At 46.5% G+C, this 13,893-nt stretch overlaps 1 protein-coding gene across 2 annotated transcripts in view; it reads right to left on the bottom strand.

Annotated features, from left to right (window-relative positions):
* Positions 1-832: 832 nt before the first annotated feature.
* IKZF2 (IKAROS family zinc finger 2) overlaps positions 833-13,893 on the bottom strand; it is a 149,740-nt gene continuing 136,679 nt past the window's right edge. For both annotated transcript variants that reach the window (XM_086896315.1, XM_086896317.1), the window contains exon 8: positions 833-2,087. In XM_086896315.1, coding sequence (XP_086752441.1) covers positions 1,582-2,087 — 506 coding nt within the window. In that variant the 3' untranslated portion in view covers positions 833-1,581. The remainder of the gene's footprint in view (positions 2,088-13,893) is intronic.

The raw sequence follows: 13,893 nt of genomic DNA, 5'->3' as shown, positions 1-13,893 counted from the left end.
AGAAAGAAAAGAAAGAAAAGAAAGAAAAGAAAGAAAAGAAAGAAAAGAAAGAAAAGAAAGAAAAGAAAGAAAAGAAAGAAAAGAAAGAAAAGAAAAGAAAGAAAAGAAAGAAAAGAAAGAAAAGAAAGAAAAGAAAGAAAAGAAAGAAAAGAAAGAAAAGAAAGAAAAGAAAGAAAAGAAAGAAAAGAAAGAAAAGAAAGAAAAGAAAGAAAAGAAAGAAAAGAAAGAAAAGAAAGAAAAGAAAGAAAAGAAAGAAAAGAAAGAAAAGAAAGAAAAGAAAGAAAAGAAAGAAAAGAAAGAAAAGAAAGAAAGAAAGAAAGAAAGAAAGAAAGAAAGAAAGAAAGAAAGAAAGAAAGAAAGAAAGAAAGAAAGAAAGAAAGAAAGAAAGAAAGAAAGAAAGAAAGAAAGAAAGAAAGAAAGAAAGAAAGAAAGAAAGAAAGAAAGAAAGAAAGAAAGAAAGAAAGAAAGAAAGAAAGAAAGAAAGAAAGAAAGAAAGAAAGAAAGAAAGAAAGAAAGAAAGAAAGAAAGAAAGAAAGAAAGAAAGAAAGAAAGAAAGAAAGAAAGAAAGAAAGAAAGAAAGAAAGAAAGAAAGAAAGAAAGAAAGAAAGAAAGAAAGAAAGAAAGAAAGAAAGAAAGAAAGAAAGAAAGAAAGAAAGAAAGAAAGAAAGAAAGAAAGAAAGAAAGAAAGAAAGAGCCTACACCTGTGTGCTCAGGTGTTTCTGGGCCTGGGTGCTGTCATTTTCGGGAGTGAGGCACTCAGGTTTGGTGCATCTGTGGCTGTGACCACGGTGAAACCCAGAGCGGAGGCAGAACATTTCCACAAAGCCTGTTTGGTGAGGAGCTTGGGCTTTATTTTTTCGGTGGTGCTGTTTTCCTTTTCAATTCTCTGGCAGATCTCCGTTTCTTGCAGAGATTGTCCAAACCCTGTGTGTCCCTGCGGGTGGGGCAGGCACAGCTTTCTGTGCGATCTGCCCTGGGATCCAGGGAGCTCTGAGAGCTGCAGCTCGATGGGCAGGAAGCACCTCCTGACACATTTGGGCTCTCCTGGGCTTCCCACCACGCTCCTGCCGGGATCATCCATCTCTCGTCGGTCTCTGGAGCTTTTTCCCCAGTCCCACACTTGGAGCCGCTCTGCCAAAACTCGGTGGCACTATGAACCTCGTCCCTCGTCCTCTGCTTCCCCCTGCAACCTGTGGGAGCACGGCCACGTGTCCCCAAGGCAGGAGGGTGACAGGGGACACTCTGCGGGGACCCTATGGCCACGCCATGCCCCTCACCCTCCTCGGCTCGCCGCCCCCTGCTGTAAATATTTGCCGTAAAAAGATGCTGGGTGATCAGAGAGCCGGAGGCTTCTCGGGGCGGCTGCAGAGGGAGGATTAGGGCTGTGTGGGCAGGGACGGGACTGTTTCCATGGGGAGCAGGAATCCTGCTCAGAGGGATCCTGCTCAGAGGGATCCTGCTCAGAGGGATCCTGCTCAGAGGGATCCTGCTCAGAGGGATCCTGCTCAGAGGGATCCTGCTCGCCCGGACCCCCCAGCGGGGCAGCCCGGGGGATGCTGCCTCCAAAGGGAGCCCTTCCCTCTAAATCAAATCAAAAATCAAATCAAAAATCAAATCAAAAATCAAATCAAAAATCAAATCAAAAATCAAATCAAAAATCAAATCAAAAATCAAATCCCCAGGAGCTGGACCAGCCCTGCCCAGCACATCCCTGGGGGATGATGGAAAGGACCTTTCCCTTCCCGCCGCCCTGTTCCGAGGATGGCGAGGGAAAACACCTCTGGAAGAAGAAGAAAGCAGAATTATCGCTCCTTCCCCCACCGTCCCCCCTTTGTTTTTGCTGTTTGTTGTTTCTCTGTAATCCCTGGCAGAACCTACCCTTCCCCATCCTCGCCTTGTCCCCGGGCTGCCGCTGGCAGGGAACAATGTGGCTTTGAGGCTCCCGGTGTGCGCAGGGGAGGGGACGGGATGCCGAGCTCTGAAGCGGCTGTAATCCCCCTTTAATTGCTGGATAAACACAACCAGTGATTTCCATGGATTGGCAGAGCTGGCCGCATTGTTTTCTGACTCCAGGAGGAACTTTGCAACTGAAAAAAAAAAAAAAAATTAAAAAAAAAAAAAAAAATCCCATTTTCTTCTTAGCATACACCCAATTATCAGTAGGTCAGGAGAGGTGCTATAATTTACAAAACTCGGTTAGTACCAGAAAACCACTATTGTGGCAACAAGCAGATTTTAAAAATTATTTTTTTTTAAAAATGAAATTTTAAAAAGTTCCTTTTAAGGCATTTGTTAAAATCCTGCAGAAGCCAACTACTGTGGAAACTTCCTCCTTCCTTCTAGACTGAAAATAGGAGGAAAAGGTATCTTCCTTCAGAAGGTGCTGATACACAATTTTGGTTTTATCAGCATTTCACACAGGAGAAAAGTATTTCTCAGCAAAATACCATGACTCAAAAATTCAGTTTTTGTCCGAGAAAAGTATTTCTCAGCAAAATACCATGACTCAAAAATTCAGTTTTTGTCCCTCAAAGCCTTTATGTTCTCCACATTTTGTTTTGAAGCCTAAGTTGGTTTTTTTTCACCCAAATTCATAAGATTTCAAAAGCTAAAGGCTTTCCTAGCTTAGCACAGCCATTCTCAGTCTGGGAAAGCTGGGAGCACACCCTGGGAGCTGCAGGTTGCAACAAAAGTTGGTCCTGAAAGGAGAATGGAAGCAGAAGGTTCTGGAAAACCACAGTTCCCATGGGAAATGCTAATGCTTTTTGCACAAAAATACTTCGGTTTCCAGCCAGAACAGCTTGGTCATCATAAATCCCAAGATCTGGGGTAGAAGGCAGATGTGCAGGTGGAAAAGGTAATTTTTACTGAAACACTCCCCACCTCTCCCCCCAGATTTGCACCAAGGGAAAAGAAGAAGCAGCACCATAATCTGACAAGCTGTATTTCTGGGAAAGTCCTGTGAAATTTCAGCTTCATGGGGACTTTGCTATTCACCACATCAGAGTCAGGACTCCTCTGATCCTTGAGGGTCCCTTCCAACACAAGATATTCTGTTTCTATGATCCAGTGGCACTTTGAAAACCTACAAGTGTTGTGCCCAGGATCTCTCAAAGGCAGGATGAGAACCCTGGGTTTTCCCCAGGGCTGTGGCAAGACCAGCATGACCACACAAGGCAGGGCACAAGGTGTTCCCTCTCCATTTGTGTTATTCCAGTTAAGTGCTCCAAAAGAAGTTGAGGGCACACCCATTTCCATGAGTCATGATGAGGAAAAGCCATTGCAGGTCTGGTCTGTGTGATCCCAAGTCTAGCTGATCCAAGGTTTGGCCCTCAGACTCTGCAGCAGCGTTTGCTTCTGGGCAGCTGGGAAGGTGGATACAACACATCATACCAAGACAGAGGGATACAGGCTCTCCAGCTGTTAAGGATGTAGTTGGTATGTTATGAAGGGAAAAATTTTGGCTACCCTTGCAGAAAGCTGAAAAAAAGTTGTCTTTTTCCTGTTGTTGCACTGAAGCTTCACTTATGCTGAAAGGTTTAATGAGATTGCTGGTAAAAATCTCAATGAATTCCATTTTGTGCCTATGCCTTCCACATGCACATAAAATCCATCAGAAATTCCCAATTCCTTTGGACAAGGAGGTAATTACCTTGTCCTGGGCATTCCCATGTTGCCATGCCTTGGGAGAAGGGGCTGGGACAGGCTTTATCCTGCAGGCTACAGACAAACAGCTGTTGTGCCATGGAACTCACCCGATGGAAGCTGAGAGCAAAACTGTATCCCTGCCTTCCACGGAAAACTGTTAAAAGTGACAAGTATGAAACCATTGCATATCATTAAACCATAAGCAAGCCATAACCATTAAGCCATCAAATTGGAAGGGGTCAAGGCCTCTCTCTGAAATCCTTGAGGTGCTGCACACGAAGGCACAGCCCTGAGCACTGACTGTGGGCAGAAAGGATCCATGTGGGGAATTGCCTCCTTTCCTGACCCTCAGGAGATGGGATTTCCTGTGCTTGGAAACACAGGCACTCTGCTCCCAAGGAACCAGACATGATGGGATCTGGGCTGTCTGCATCTTCCACAGACATGGAGCCTGGAAACCCCTCTTTTCCTTTTCCTTTTTCTTTTTTATTTTATTACACAAGCCCAAGCTTACAGAACGTGCTTTGCTGAACTCAGACAGATTTTGTGGCTTTTGTGTGTTGCAGACTTTGCCCCTCAACATCACCACAGCCCCATCCAGCCCATGGATGCCCCTCTGTGTGCCCCCAGTCCATCCCAGCATCCATGTCCCAGCCTTGGGACCCTGCCAGGTAAATACAAGTGCCAGAATAATTGGTGTGGGTTTTCTTTGGAGAAAGTGAGTGCTGTTTGTTTCTGGGTTTGAATGTCGGATCACTGCAGCTCATTTCATCCGTGCATTATCAAATTCCTTTCTTTCAGGTAACAAGGTGCAACCAAATAGGGACTAAGAGGATTAATGAAGATGTGTAGCATCTGAGCCTGAAATAAGCTCAGATGGGAGCAAACAAAAATTCATCATCTAATGACCAGATATCCACAAAGGGCTCACTGTTTCCAGAAGAGCAGCCAAAACGCAGTGTCAGGTGCCATCAGTAGCCCATATGAATCATCCCAGCAGGAAGGCTGTAGAACAAGGTGTTGGTTTGCTGTGTTCTTGCTTGATAAATCACAACCTTACAAATCCAGGGAAGGCAAGAAAACGTCAAGATTTCTTAACATAGGGATTGGGGTCTGTCCTGTGGAACAGGTCTTTCTTTAAGCCCCAAATGGAAAGGATGGTCTGACTAGACAGGAATGGGGTCTGTGAGTCTGGTCTCACCCACAATCTCTCCCATAACTTGGACAATGCAATCCTTTTCTCCCTTTCCTGCGAAAATGGAGACAAATTCTCCAACATCTCAACGATTAATATCTAATACTGACCACAGGGAACCTCGGTACCATGGTGATGTGTCTGCGCAAAACACAGGGTGGAAGAAAGATGCTAAATAAACAGACAAAGAATTCAGTCCAGAAAGAAACAGAGTTGTGGAAAACATTGGGAGGGGGGGTTCACTGGAGAAACAGAAAAATTGTCAGCTGAGCTAAACCAGTGGCCATGAGGGGACTGTCTTGCTGGTTTCCAGGCAGACAACTTGACCCGTGGGTTAGACAGCCACGTGTGGAGTTAGAAAAAGGGAAGACAGCTGGGATTTTAAGAGGGTGAGACCCTCGTCCCTACCAAGCACCACCTTTGCAAACAAGGAGGCAAGAGGGGCCAGAGGCACATGGGATTGGCCCTTGCAATTACTGTGATCCAAAAGGCTGGGAGCTGTGGATGAGGAAGGAGATGTTAATTTACCCTGAGAATAGCAGGGACCCACCCACGAAGTATCAGGTTGGTTTTCTGAAGGGATTAAGGAGTCCTCACCCTTTTGGGAATTCTCTGTGCTGTTTTTGTTGCTGTCATCCAACAAAGGTGTGGCACCAGAGAGGTCACAGGAGGGGTGAGCAATGTGTTGAGTGCTTTGATTCCCCCAGGATGGAGCAACACACAGCAACCAGACCAGGCGAGTCAGGAGAAGGGTAAGATAACAGGAAAGACCTGGAATGTGCATCAGCACTCAGCCCCTTGTAATCTTTTATATTAAAAATTGATGTCAATAACTTCTGAATTCTCTCTCTTCAATTTTGGTGGAATAAACCACAGGAAAAAAGCAAATTAACTCTTCCTCAAAGAAACAGTTTGCCCTATGGATTTGCATGGATTGAACGTTCCCACCCTTCCCTCAGGGCTTGAGCCTGGTGATGCTCTTCCCCAGCTGGGGAGGTCATGGCCACAGAAAATCCTTTTCTCCTTCAGTAGCAATGCCAAGGAGTAAAAGGAGTGATTCCTGAGCAGAAAACCAGTAAAAAAAAAAAGGAAATTGTTGCCTAATTCTACAGGCTCCTGCCCACTGGATTTGAAGGGGAGTTGCAATGATGGCAGGGCTGCTCCTCTTGGTACTGGCAGGTAAGGACAGTGACCACATATTGTGGTTTATGAGGTTCAGACTGGACATTATTAAAAAAAAATTGGATCAGGAGGGTAGACAGAGCTGGAACAGGTCACCCAGAAAGTGGTGACATCCACACCCACAGCAGTGATCAGGCTTTGGGCAGCCAAAGCTGACATGATCTGGTGCTGAGGACAGTCCTGCTCCGGGCGGGAGGTTGGATTACTGAAGTCTGTTCCCACCGTCATTTCTGAGAGGCCCTGGGGGAAGGAATAAAGCAAAAATGGCATAAAAAGAATAATCCTCCCTATTTTGAAGCCTCTTGGGATCTTGCAAGTCACCAAATACGTATTTTCATACAAATGAGGACACTGCCACACAGCAGTGGGTAAGTGTAGTGTGGGCTGCCAGTTCTCTTGCATCCCCATCTCATATTAGGAAGCAATGAGGGCCAGCTCCTTCCCAGTAGACAGAGGGGTCTCCTTTGATAAGTAGATTGTGCCTTCTGGAAGGGCCTGAGTAGCCCATTTTCACTACAGACAGGTAAGAAACTTGGGTCTTTTGATTCCCAAGCATTATCCATTATCCTTTTTTTCTGATCACCTGCACGGAGCCTTTTTATGTGGCACTCACTGACAGAGGTCTCACCAGGCAAGTGGGAACAAGTCTTGTTTAGAAGCACAAGATGACAACCCAGTTTTGCTGCTCCCATGGTGATACTCCAGATAACCCACTTTGTAACTTCTAAAGATGCTCCTGTGTTGCTGCCACCAAAAAGCCACACTTGGAGCCTTCACATGACAGGGAAGGAATTGTTTCATTATGAGAAAACCAGTACGTGCAGCAACAAGTGACTGGGCACATGCTCAGCTGTTAGCAGCTCTGTGATGCCACTGGAAATGACTGTGGGATTTTTTAAGGACACATCAAATTGATTTGGATCTGTTAAAACCTAACGCCTTGATCTCCATCTGTGTTTTGAGTGTCCCTGCTGGAGGAGCAGAGGGAAGGAGAAAAGCAAGCGGAGAACAGGATTTTCCTTGCCTCATCCCCACCAAGTGTATTTGTTTTAACAAGATGGGTGGAACCAAAGCCATGCATGGGTGAAACTAAAAGGAGTGAGTCTCTGTGCCTGAACACTTCATTCCAGTACATTTGCTCAAGTGTGTTCTCCTGCAAGGCAAAAGCCAGTGGAGTCCTCATCGCTCACCCAAGGCAGCACCTTCTTCCCTCTGAAAAATCTTCCTTACCACCCAGACTTTGAAATTTACTCTTTTTTTCCCCAGCTGGTTTATTTCTCCCTGCCTCTGGCATTCCAGGCTGTGGGTTTACCTTCCTACCTTCCTCACAGCACCTTTTAAAGCAGGTGGGATGGGCTGGGGATCCCAGTGTGCACCAGCACTCACAGGTAACACCCCAGCCCCATTTCCCAGCCCTTCCTTACCCCTCTCCTCACCAAGAGGATGAGCAGGTCTGTAGCTCATCCCCTGTTCCACCACAGCTCACCCATTATTCCACCACTTTCACAAATCCCACCTAATAAATGAGTTGGGTGGGTAGAAACCTTCACACATTATTAGTGAGCTTATTTTCAGCAGCAAAGCAATTCTGCAGGAATTCAGCCACGTACAAAACGTCCTCTCCATTCCTTTTGCTGTCTGTGAGCGGATCTCTGGACCACATTAGGTACCTGCTTCACCCTTCCTGGACTGAGGGCTGGAAAACATGCTCAAAATCCCCCACAAAGAATGTTATTTGAACATATCTAAAACATATCTAAAATGTTATTTACAATAAGAGGAGATCTGCCCAGTGTTGCTGGATTCTGTTAGGAGATAATCAGGACTTCTGAGGTCACTGAGCCCAAGCTGAGCCCACAAGTTAGACTGGAGAAACTCCCCTGGAAGAGTTTGCTAGTAAATGGGTGGCATGTGGCCTTCAGGAGTCTGACAGCATTGCTCCAACATGACTCAGAAATTCTCCAGGACCCGCATGTGCCTCCACGGCACATCCTACCCCAGCACCGAGGAGCCCTGCTCCCACCAGCAGCCCCACGCAGGGATATGTGAGGAGACACCATAAAAACCAGGACTCGTGAGGATGGAGAGTTTGGAAACACGTCCTCGGTGAGTAAACACTCTTTTCCTTAAAACAAAACCAACAGCAAAACAACAATAAAACAATTTATTCACACTCTCGGGAAAATGCTAATTAAAGTTTACTTTAAAATACTAGCAGACACGAGTGTGGGCTGTAACAGGAACATACTGTGAAGTGACAGGTCTGCAATAATCCCATCCCTCAGCCAAGTCTAATTCATTCCGATCACACGAAGGTCCGAAATCCAGGGAGGCTCTTGGAGCACGAGCCATGTGCACTGGTGGGAGGTGCAAGCAGCGTCTCCGGAGCGCCGGAGGTGCGAGAGCGAGAACAGGTGTGAGAGCAGGGGTCAGTGGAGGGGGACGGGAGAGCTCTCCCTGCTCCTCCACGGGCTCTGCACAGCCCAGCCTCCAGCTCTGCCTCGGGGAACACACCTCCCTCCAAGCTCGGCTTTAGTCTGGAGGAGCCTGGCCACAGGGAACTGGGAAGAGCCATGGGAAAGGCTAAACATGGCTTGGTACTGGAGGAGGAGATGTGTGACTGCTTTGCCTCTAAGAAGATGGGCAGAGAATAACTCAGAATGAACGATGGAATAGCTCTCTTTGCCTTTAGGAGCTAACAAAGCCCTTGTTCCTCAGTGAGTCCAACACTACCTTGAAACCCAAGAACCAGGCAAGAAAAGCCACTTGGCTCCTGCTTCAGCAGGATTTTTACTCCTGTCAAGTGAAGCTGCAGCCACCTAAAGAAACCCAAGCTTTCTAAATGGGAGCAGAAGTCTTCCATAGTCCATAAATTTTCTGGAGCCAGGAGTTAGGTGAAACACCAGGCACTGGCAGAGCAGGAAAAAACCCCTTGAGGGCAATACTGAAAAGAAAATTAGTTTGTTCTAGTGATTTGCCCAGCTCCCCTGCTGCAACCATGGCATTTGTGCCCAGATAGGCAAAGGGTGTTGAGGAAAAGGCTGATGGACATCATTTCCATGGCTCCATATAATGTCCTTCCCTGCTCCTTTAAAATGCTATAATGTATTCCAGTTTGAGTAGGGAAAGCTGTACAATGGGATGCCTATGATGCTTTGTTTTTATGAGGCTATTTCCTAACTTACATAGGTCTACTGCCAAAGGACTCAGCATTGCCTTCTTTTCAAGGTCTTTCAATAAAAGAAGTCAAGAACACTGCAGCACACACAGGTCACTGTTCCTTGAGCAGAAGGGTGGCAAGAATGTGTCTGCCAGCTCCAAGAATGGCTCAAGGATCTCATGATGAGTGCAGCACTACCCTGATCCTGCCTCACTCCCACTGGGGGTGGCAGTGAGGAGAAGCATGCTGGAAATCATTCCACCCATTTCCTGCAGCCCACTATTTACCCCATTTCACTGGGATCCCACCTGCACACACCACATCACTTTCCTCCTAGGGAAACTTTAATTAGATGGGACCAATAAACCATAACCCAAATGGGTGATTTCAGTTTTAATTACATTTTCCAAAAGGTTGTAAGTTAAAGCCCACACGAACCAGCAGGCGCTTGCTCGCCAAGCCTGGTGTCACCTCACCAGGTCGTCCTGCTTAGTTGCCACACCAGATTTGGGAGCCCAGGCTGCTTCTCACAGCCTTCTGCCCACCTGATCCTGTCAGGACCTGACTCACACCCCTGTGGTGGCTGTGGACATGTGGCACTCTGCATTTCAGACGTGGTGGGTGCTCCTGCTTAAACTCACTGACAATTTTACTGGGCACCAAAAAGGAAAATGGGAAACATCCCCTTAAAAATCATCCCCTGAAGTTACCACAGGATTGAAGTGGAAATGATGAGTCTCTCAAGTGTTTGGGAAAACTGTACCCTCTATCCAGGCTTAGGGCATGCTCCCAGCATCAGAGTACTGCCTGCCTGTCATCCTCTCCACCACAGCAGAGAATCACAACTGCAGATGATGTTTTTGGGAGATTATCACCACAGACACTGAGGGAAGAACTCACCTCACCTCTCCTTCCTCATGCAGCACAAAGGGCTTGATTTCCTGGCTCATGAACCTGAGGTCCCACTTTACTCTGCTGCCCCATCCAGCTGTGCTCTGGACACAGCAGTGACAGGTCTGTGCTCTCTGGTACAGCACAGAACTGGGGTCAGCTTGCTGCCCTCCAGAACCCCCAGGAACCCCCTCACCTGGCACTGAGCCCCTGTCCATGAGACACAGAGCACTCTGAGATATTTCCCTGGTAAAGTTTCCTGCCTGTGAAATCCCCAGTGCTCCCTGGGAGATGAATACATATAAACCCTAAAAACTAACCCAACAGATGGGAAGCAACATAATGAAGGAGAATTATTTCCTACAGAACCTCCAGCTTCCTCCTTGGCCCTCTGAAGAGTTGAAAAATAAGGTCAGTGTAAATACTTCTGCATCCCAAAGCTGTTTAATAAAAACATCCCTATGTTTACCAGACTGCTGCTTAGCCATGTGCTTGCTGACATCTTCCTAATTGGACAGCAGGAACTTCAGGGTAGCTACTTCACTCTGATCAGAGTTTCTGGCCAGAAATCTGGGTCAGATCCACTGTTGCATTCACTGGAATTTGACTTTTTCCATATCCAGGGTCTCCTCTTCGTGGTCAAGTGCTGCATTTGAAAATAAGCAAACAGCATCAAGTGTGAACTGCAATCCTGTGGGGATTGTCCTTAAAAGTGTGGTTAGATCTGTATCAAAGAGACACTCCTGCACAAGCCTCGTGGCCATGGGTAACATGGGTTGTCATTACTGAAACCCAAAGGAGCCTGATCCATCTCTGCCATCGGACAGTGGCACTCAGGGACGAGCAGTGTGACCACCCTGTGACCGCTTGGCCTGACTGCACTGATCTCACACAAAAGCAGCAGCATTTGCACCATGATCCCTGAGCAATGTGAGTCAGGCTGAAAAAGCTTGAGAAAAACTCAGTCTTTAAGTTTAACAACCAGATGTAGTGTCTAGAAGCTGAACAAGAATGTTGGCATCCTACGAGCAGATAGCGGAGAGAGCTGCCATCGGCATCCATGGATGGCACTGTATTTTATTTCCTACTAAAATACCTTTAAATAGCAGCTTCTATTCAGCATCCTACAGAAGACAACAGCACTAAAATATCTTAATATAAGGGGACTTTGCTTTGGTCCAAACAAATCTTAATTCCAGATTTAGCAAGTGGCAAGCTGTGTGTCAGATACCACCCAGACAAAGCCTGTCTTAATTTAGAGTTGACACACCACTTCTGACCTCAGGAAAAACAAAATCTCCTCAGTTACTGCCAGTTTGAATCTTCAAGACCAATGACAAGCACCTGAAAGGGTGCACTCTTGCTGGAGCCTCAGAAGAGGATGTTGTGTTTTTAAGGGCATCGATGGGTGAAAACCTGGGCAGCATGCTTTGTCTCTTCCCACAGGAGTTTTACTGACCTGCCAGAAAATAATGACTGTGACTACTCCATCTTCCCCAGCTGCTTCTGGGCTGCCAGAGAGCGAGGAGCTGCTCCCAGCCTCGGCAGAGACAGCCTGCATGTACCCAGTGGTGATGTTTTCAGATCCACTCTGCAGCTCTGTGGCACTCGCTGTGCACCCAGAACAGCATTTTTGGGACTCATTTACCACCTCTCCCCTCTTCCCTGTCAGACAGCACAGTGCAGTGTCCCAGGGACACTTCAGATTTGTCAGGCAGCCAAATTTGAGCCACGGTGTCTGGGTGCCACAGAGCCATGAATTCAGTCTCCTTGTGCCCACCTCAGGGCCACCCCGAGCTCCAGGTTTGAACTGGGATGAATCCACCACAGGAAAGGAGGGGAGGGAAAGAAGAGACCTATGTCCCAAACTTAAGACCCCTTGGAAAGGTGTGGAGGGAGAAAAAGCAAGAAGCTGCAGAGTGCTAGACCCCTCATGCCTAGTGCAGGGCACGTGAGTGAAGCACAAGCATTTTTTTGGAGGGGAAAGGAGCTTGGGACTGGTGGATTTTTCTGAGGAGGGAAAAAAAATCCCCAATTCCCCACCCCTTCACACACTGTGCACATGCTATAAAGGTACAGAAGCTGATGGCCAAGGCAGGGTAGTCTGCAAAGGGATTGATCACCCAAACTCACATGTCTTGTCCCCCTCCCTCTTTGCCCTGAGACAGAGCTGCCAGCAGCTGGTGAGCAAACACACCACTCTTCTCCTTATCAATGAAAACCAGCCACCCTCTCAACCTGCACTGCCTTGAAAAATTCCCTCCAAAACTGACAGAAACCTTCAAAGAGCAGCAAAAGAGTTGGAGCCTGCTGTGGCTGGACAGCAGCCTGGGCAGCAGCAGCACCCTGAGGCTCCAGCTGGGAATTCTCCTCCAGCTCCCTCTTCCCCTCCAGCACATCTGTGTCTACCAGTGTGGACATGGCCCTAAGCATGGACTCCTCCTCCTGCCCAAACCCTCCTGAAACTTTAAATCCTTTCCACCTCCGCAGTTTTTAGTGTATCCAAGTTGTTTATAGCCACTTATAACTCCCTATAGTTTATGGTTATAAAGATTATGACTCTAAGGACAGGTAGTGCACACACCTCCAGGCACTTCTAGCAATGAGGGGACAGGATTTCAAGGCAAGCTATCTCCAGTTTCCTTAAGCAATATTATTGCATTCCAGTGTGGAATTTTTTGAGTCTTAGTGAAGAAACACATGGAGAAATGCCTTTGGGTACAAAAGTAATGAGCTACACACCTGCATAGATTTCTGAAAGACAGACATCACCACTCCAGGCTTTTAAAAGCTGGGGTCTTCAGTTCAAGAGCAGATTCCTCAAGTAAGGGAAAAAGCTCTCATCCTCTTCTTCAAAATCATGGACTGCTTGTTCAGAGATTCAATATAAGCCTTCAGATAAAGGTGGTGTCCTGGAAATTCAAAGGACAGAGCAAAAGCTGCAGCTGACAAAGTACATGAACCGAACTTACGCAAACAGTGGCATCTTTACCTTCAAAAGATCCTCCTTCATCCTCCTTCAAACTTCATACCCATTGGTTACATGTATGACTAGCTTCAAACATACAACATTGCTCAAAATCCAATTATTTCACATATTAGAAGGAAAAAAAAGCTTTGTGTGCAACCCAAATTATGCATGAAAACCCACAGCCAAACCAATTTCTTAGCAGATTTAAACAGCATGATGGGGAAAAAAGGGCATAAAAATGGACATTTTGCTTAATCTCTGGCTAGAAGTAAATACTCCTAGCCAACTTTTAACCATTTGCTTCCAAGTTTTGTAAAAGGACTAGGAAAGTGCCCAAGTGCCTCAAGTTTGTCTTTATCCAGTGAGAAGGTAGTATCTTTCAATCTTGTTTTATACCTATTTGGTCATCCCAAAAGTCCTTTACCTCTCTGGGAAGGTGTTCCTCTCAGAAGAAGTGGAAAAACTCTGTCAAGCTCAAGCTGGAGCATCACATGAGCACGTGAAAAAAAAACACTTCAACTGTGCAGCTCACCATCTCCCCCTTCACAAACACTGCAGAAACATTCCTTTTCAGAGCCACAGAACCCCCAGGATCCTCCTCTGGATCTGGCTTTATTTCACACCACAATCCTGTAGTCTGACATTTTCTAGCATGATTTCCCAGCTGATTTCCCCAGCTCAGGGATTTCCTTGCCAAGGTTTGCTGAAGGCTTACCTGGCCTCCCCCTGTCCTTTTCAGGGAGGAGGGAACAAAAGGATGGCTCTGCTCATTCCAATTGCCACAGTTGGGAGAAGGAGACAATATTTCTTCAGAAACTTCCAATGGCAAACCTTTTCCCTCAAAAA

The sequence above is a fragment of the Cyanistes caeruleus genome, chromosome 7 (assembly GCF_971803275.1).
Source record: "Cyanistes caeruleus chromosome 7, bCyaCae1.hap1.1, whole genome shotgun sequence".
Lineage (NCBI taxonomy): Eukaryota > Metazoa > Chordata > Aves > Passeriformes > Paridae > Cyanistes > Cyanistes caeruleus.
This window is presented reverse-complemented; position numbering and strand designations above follow the sequence as displayed.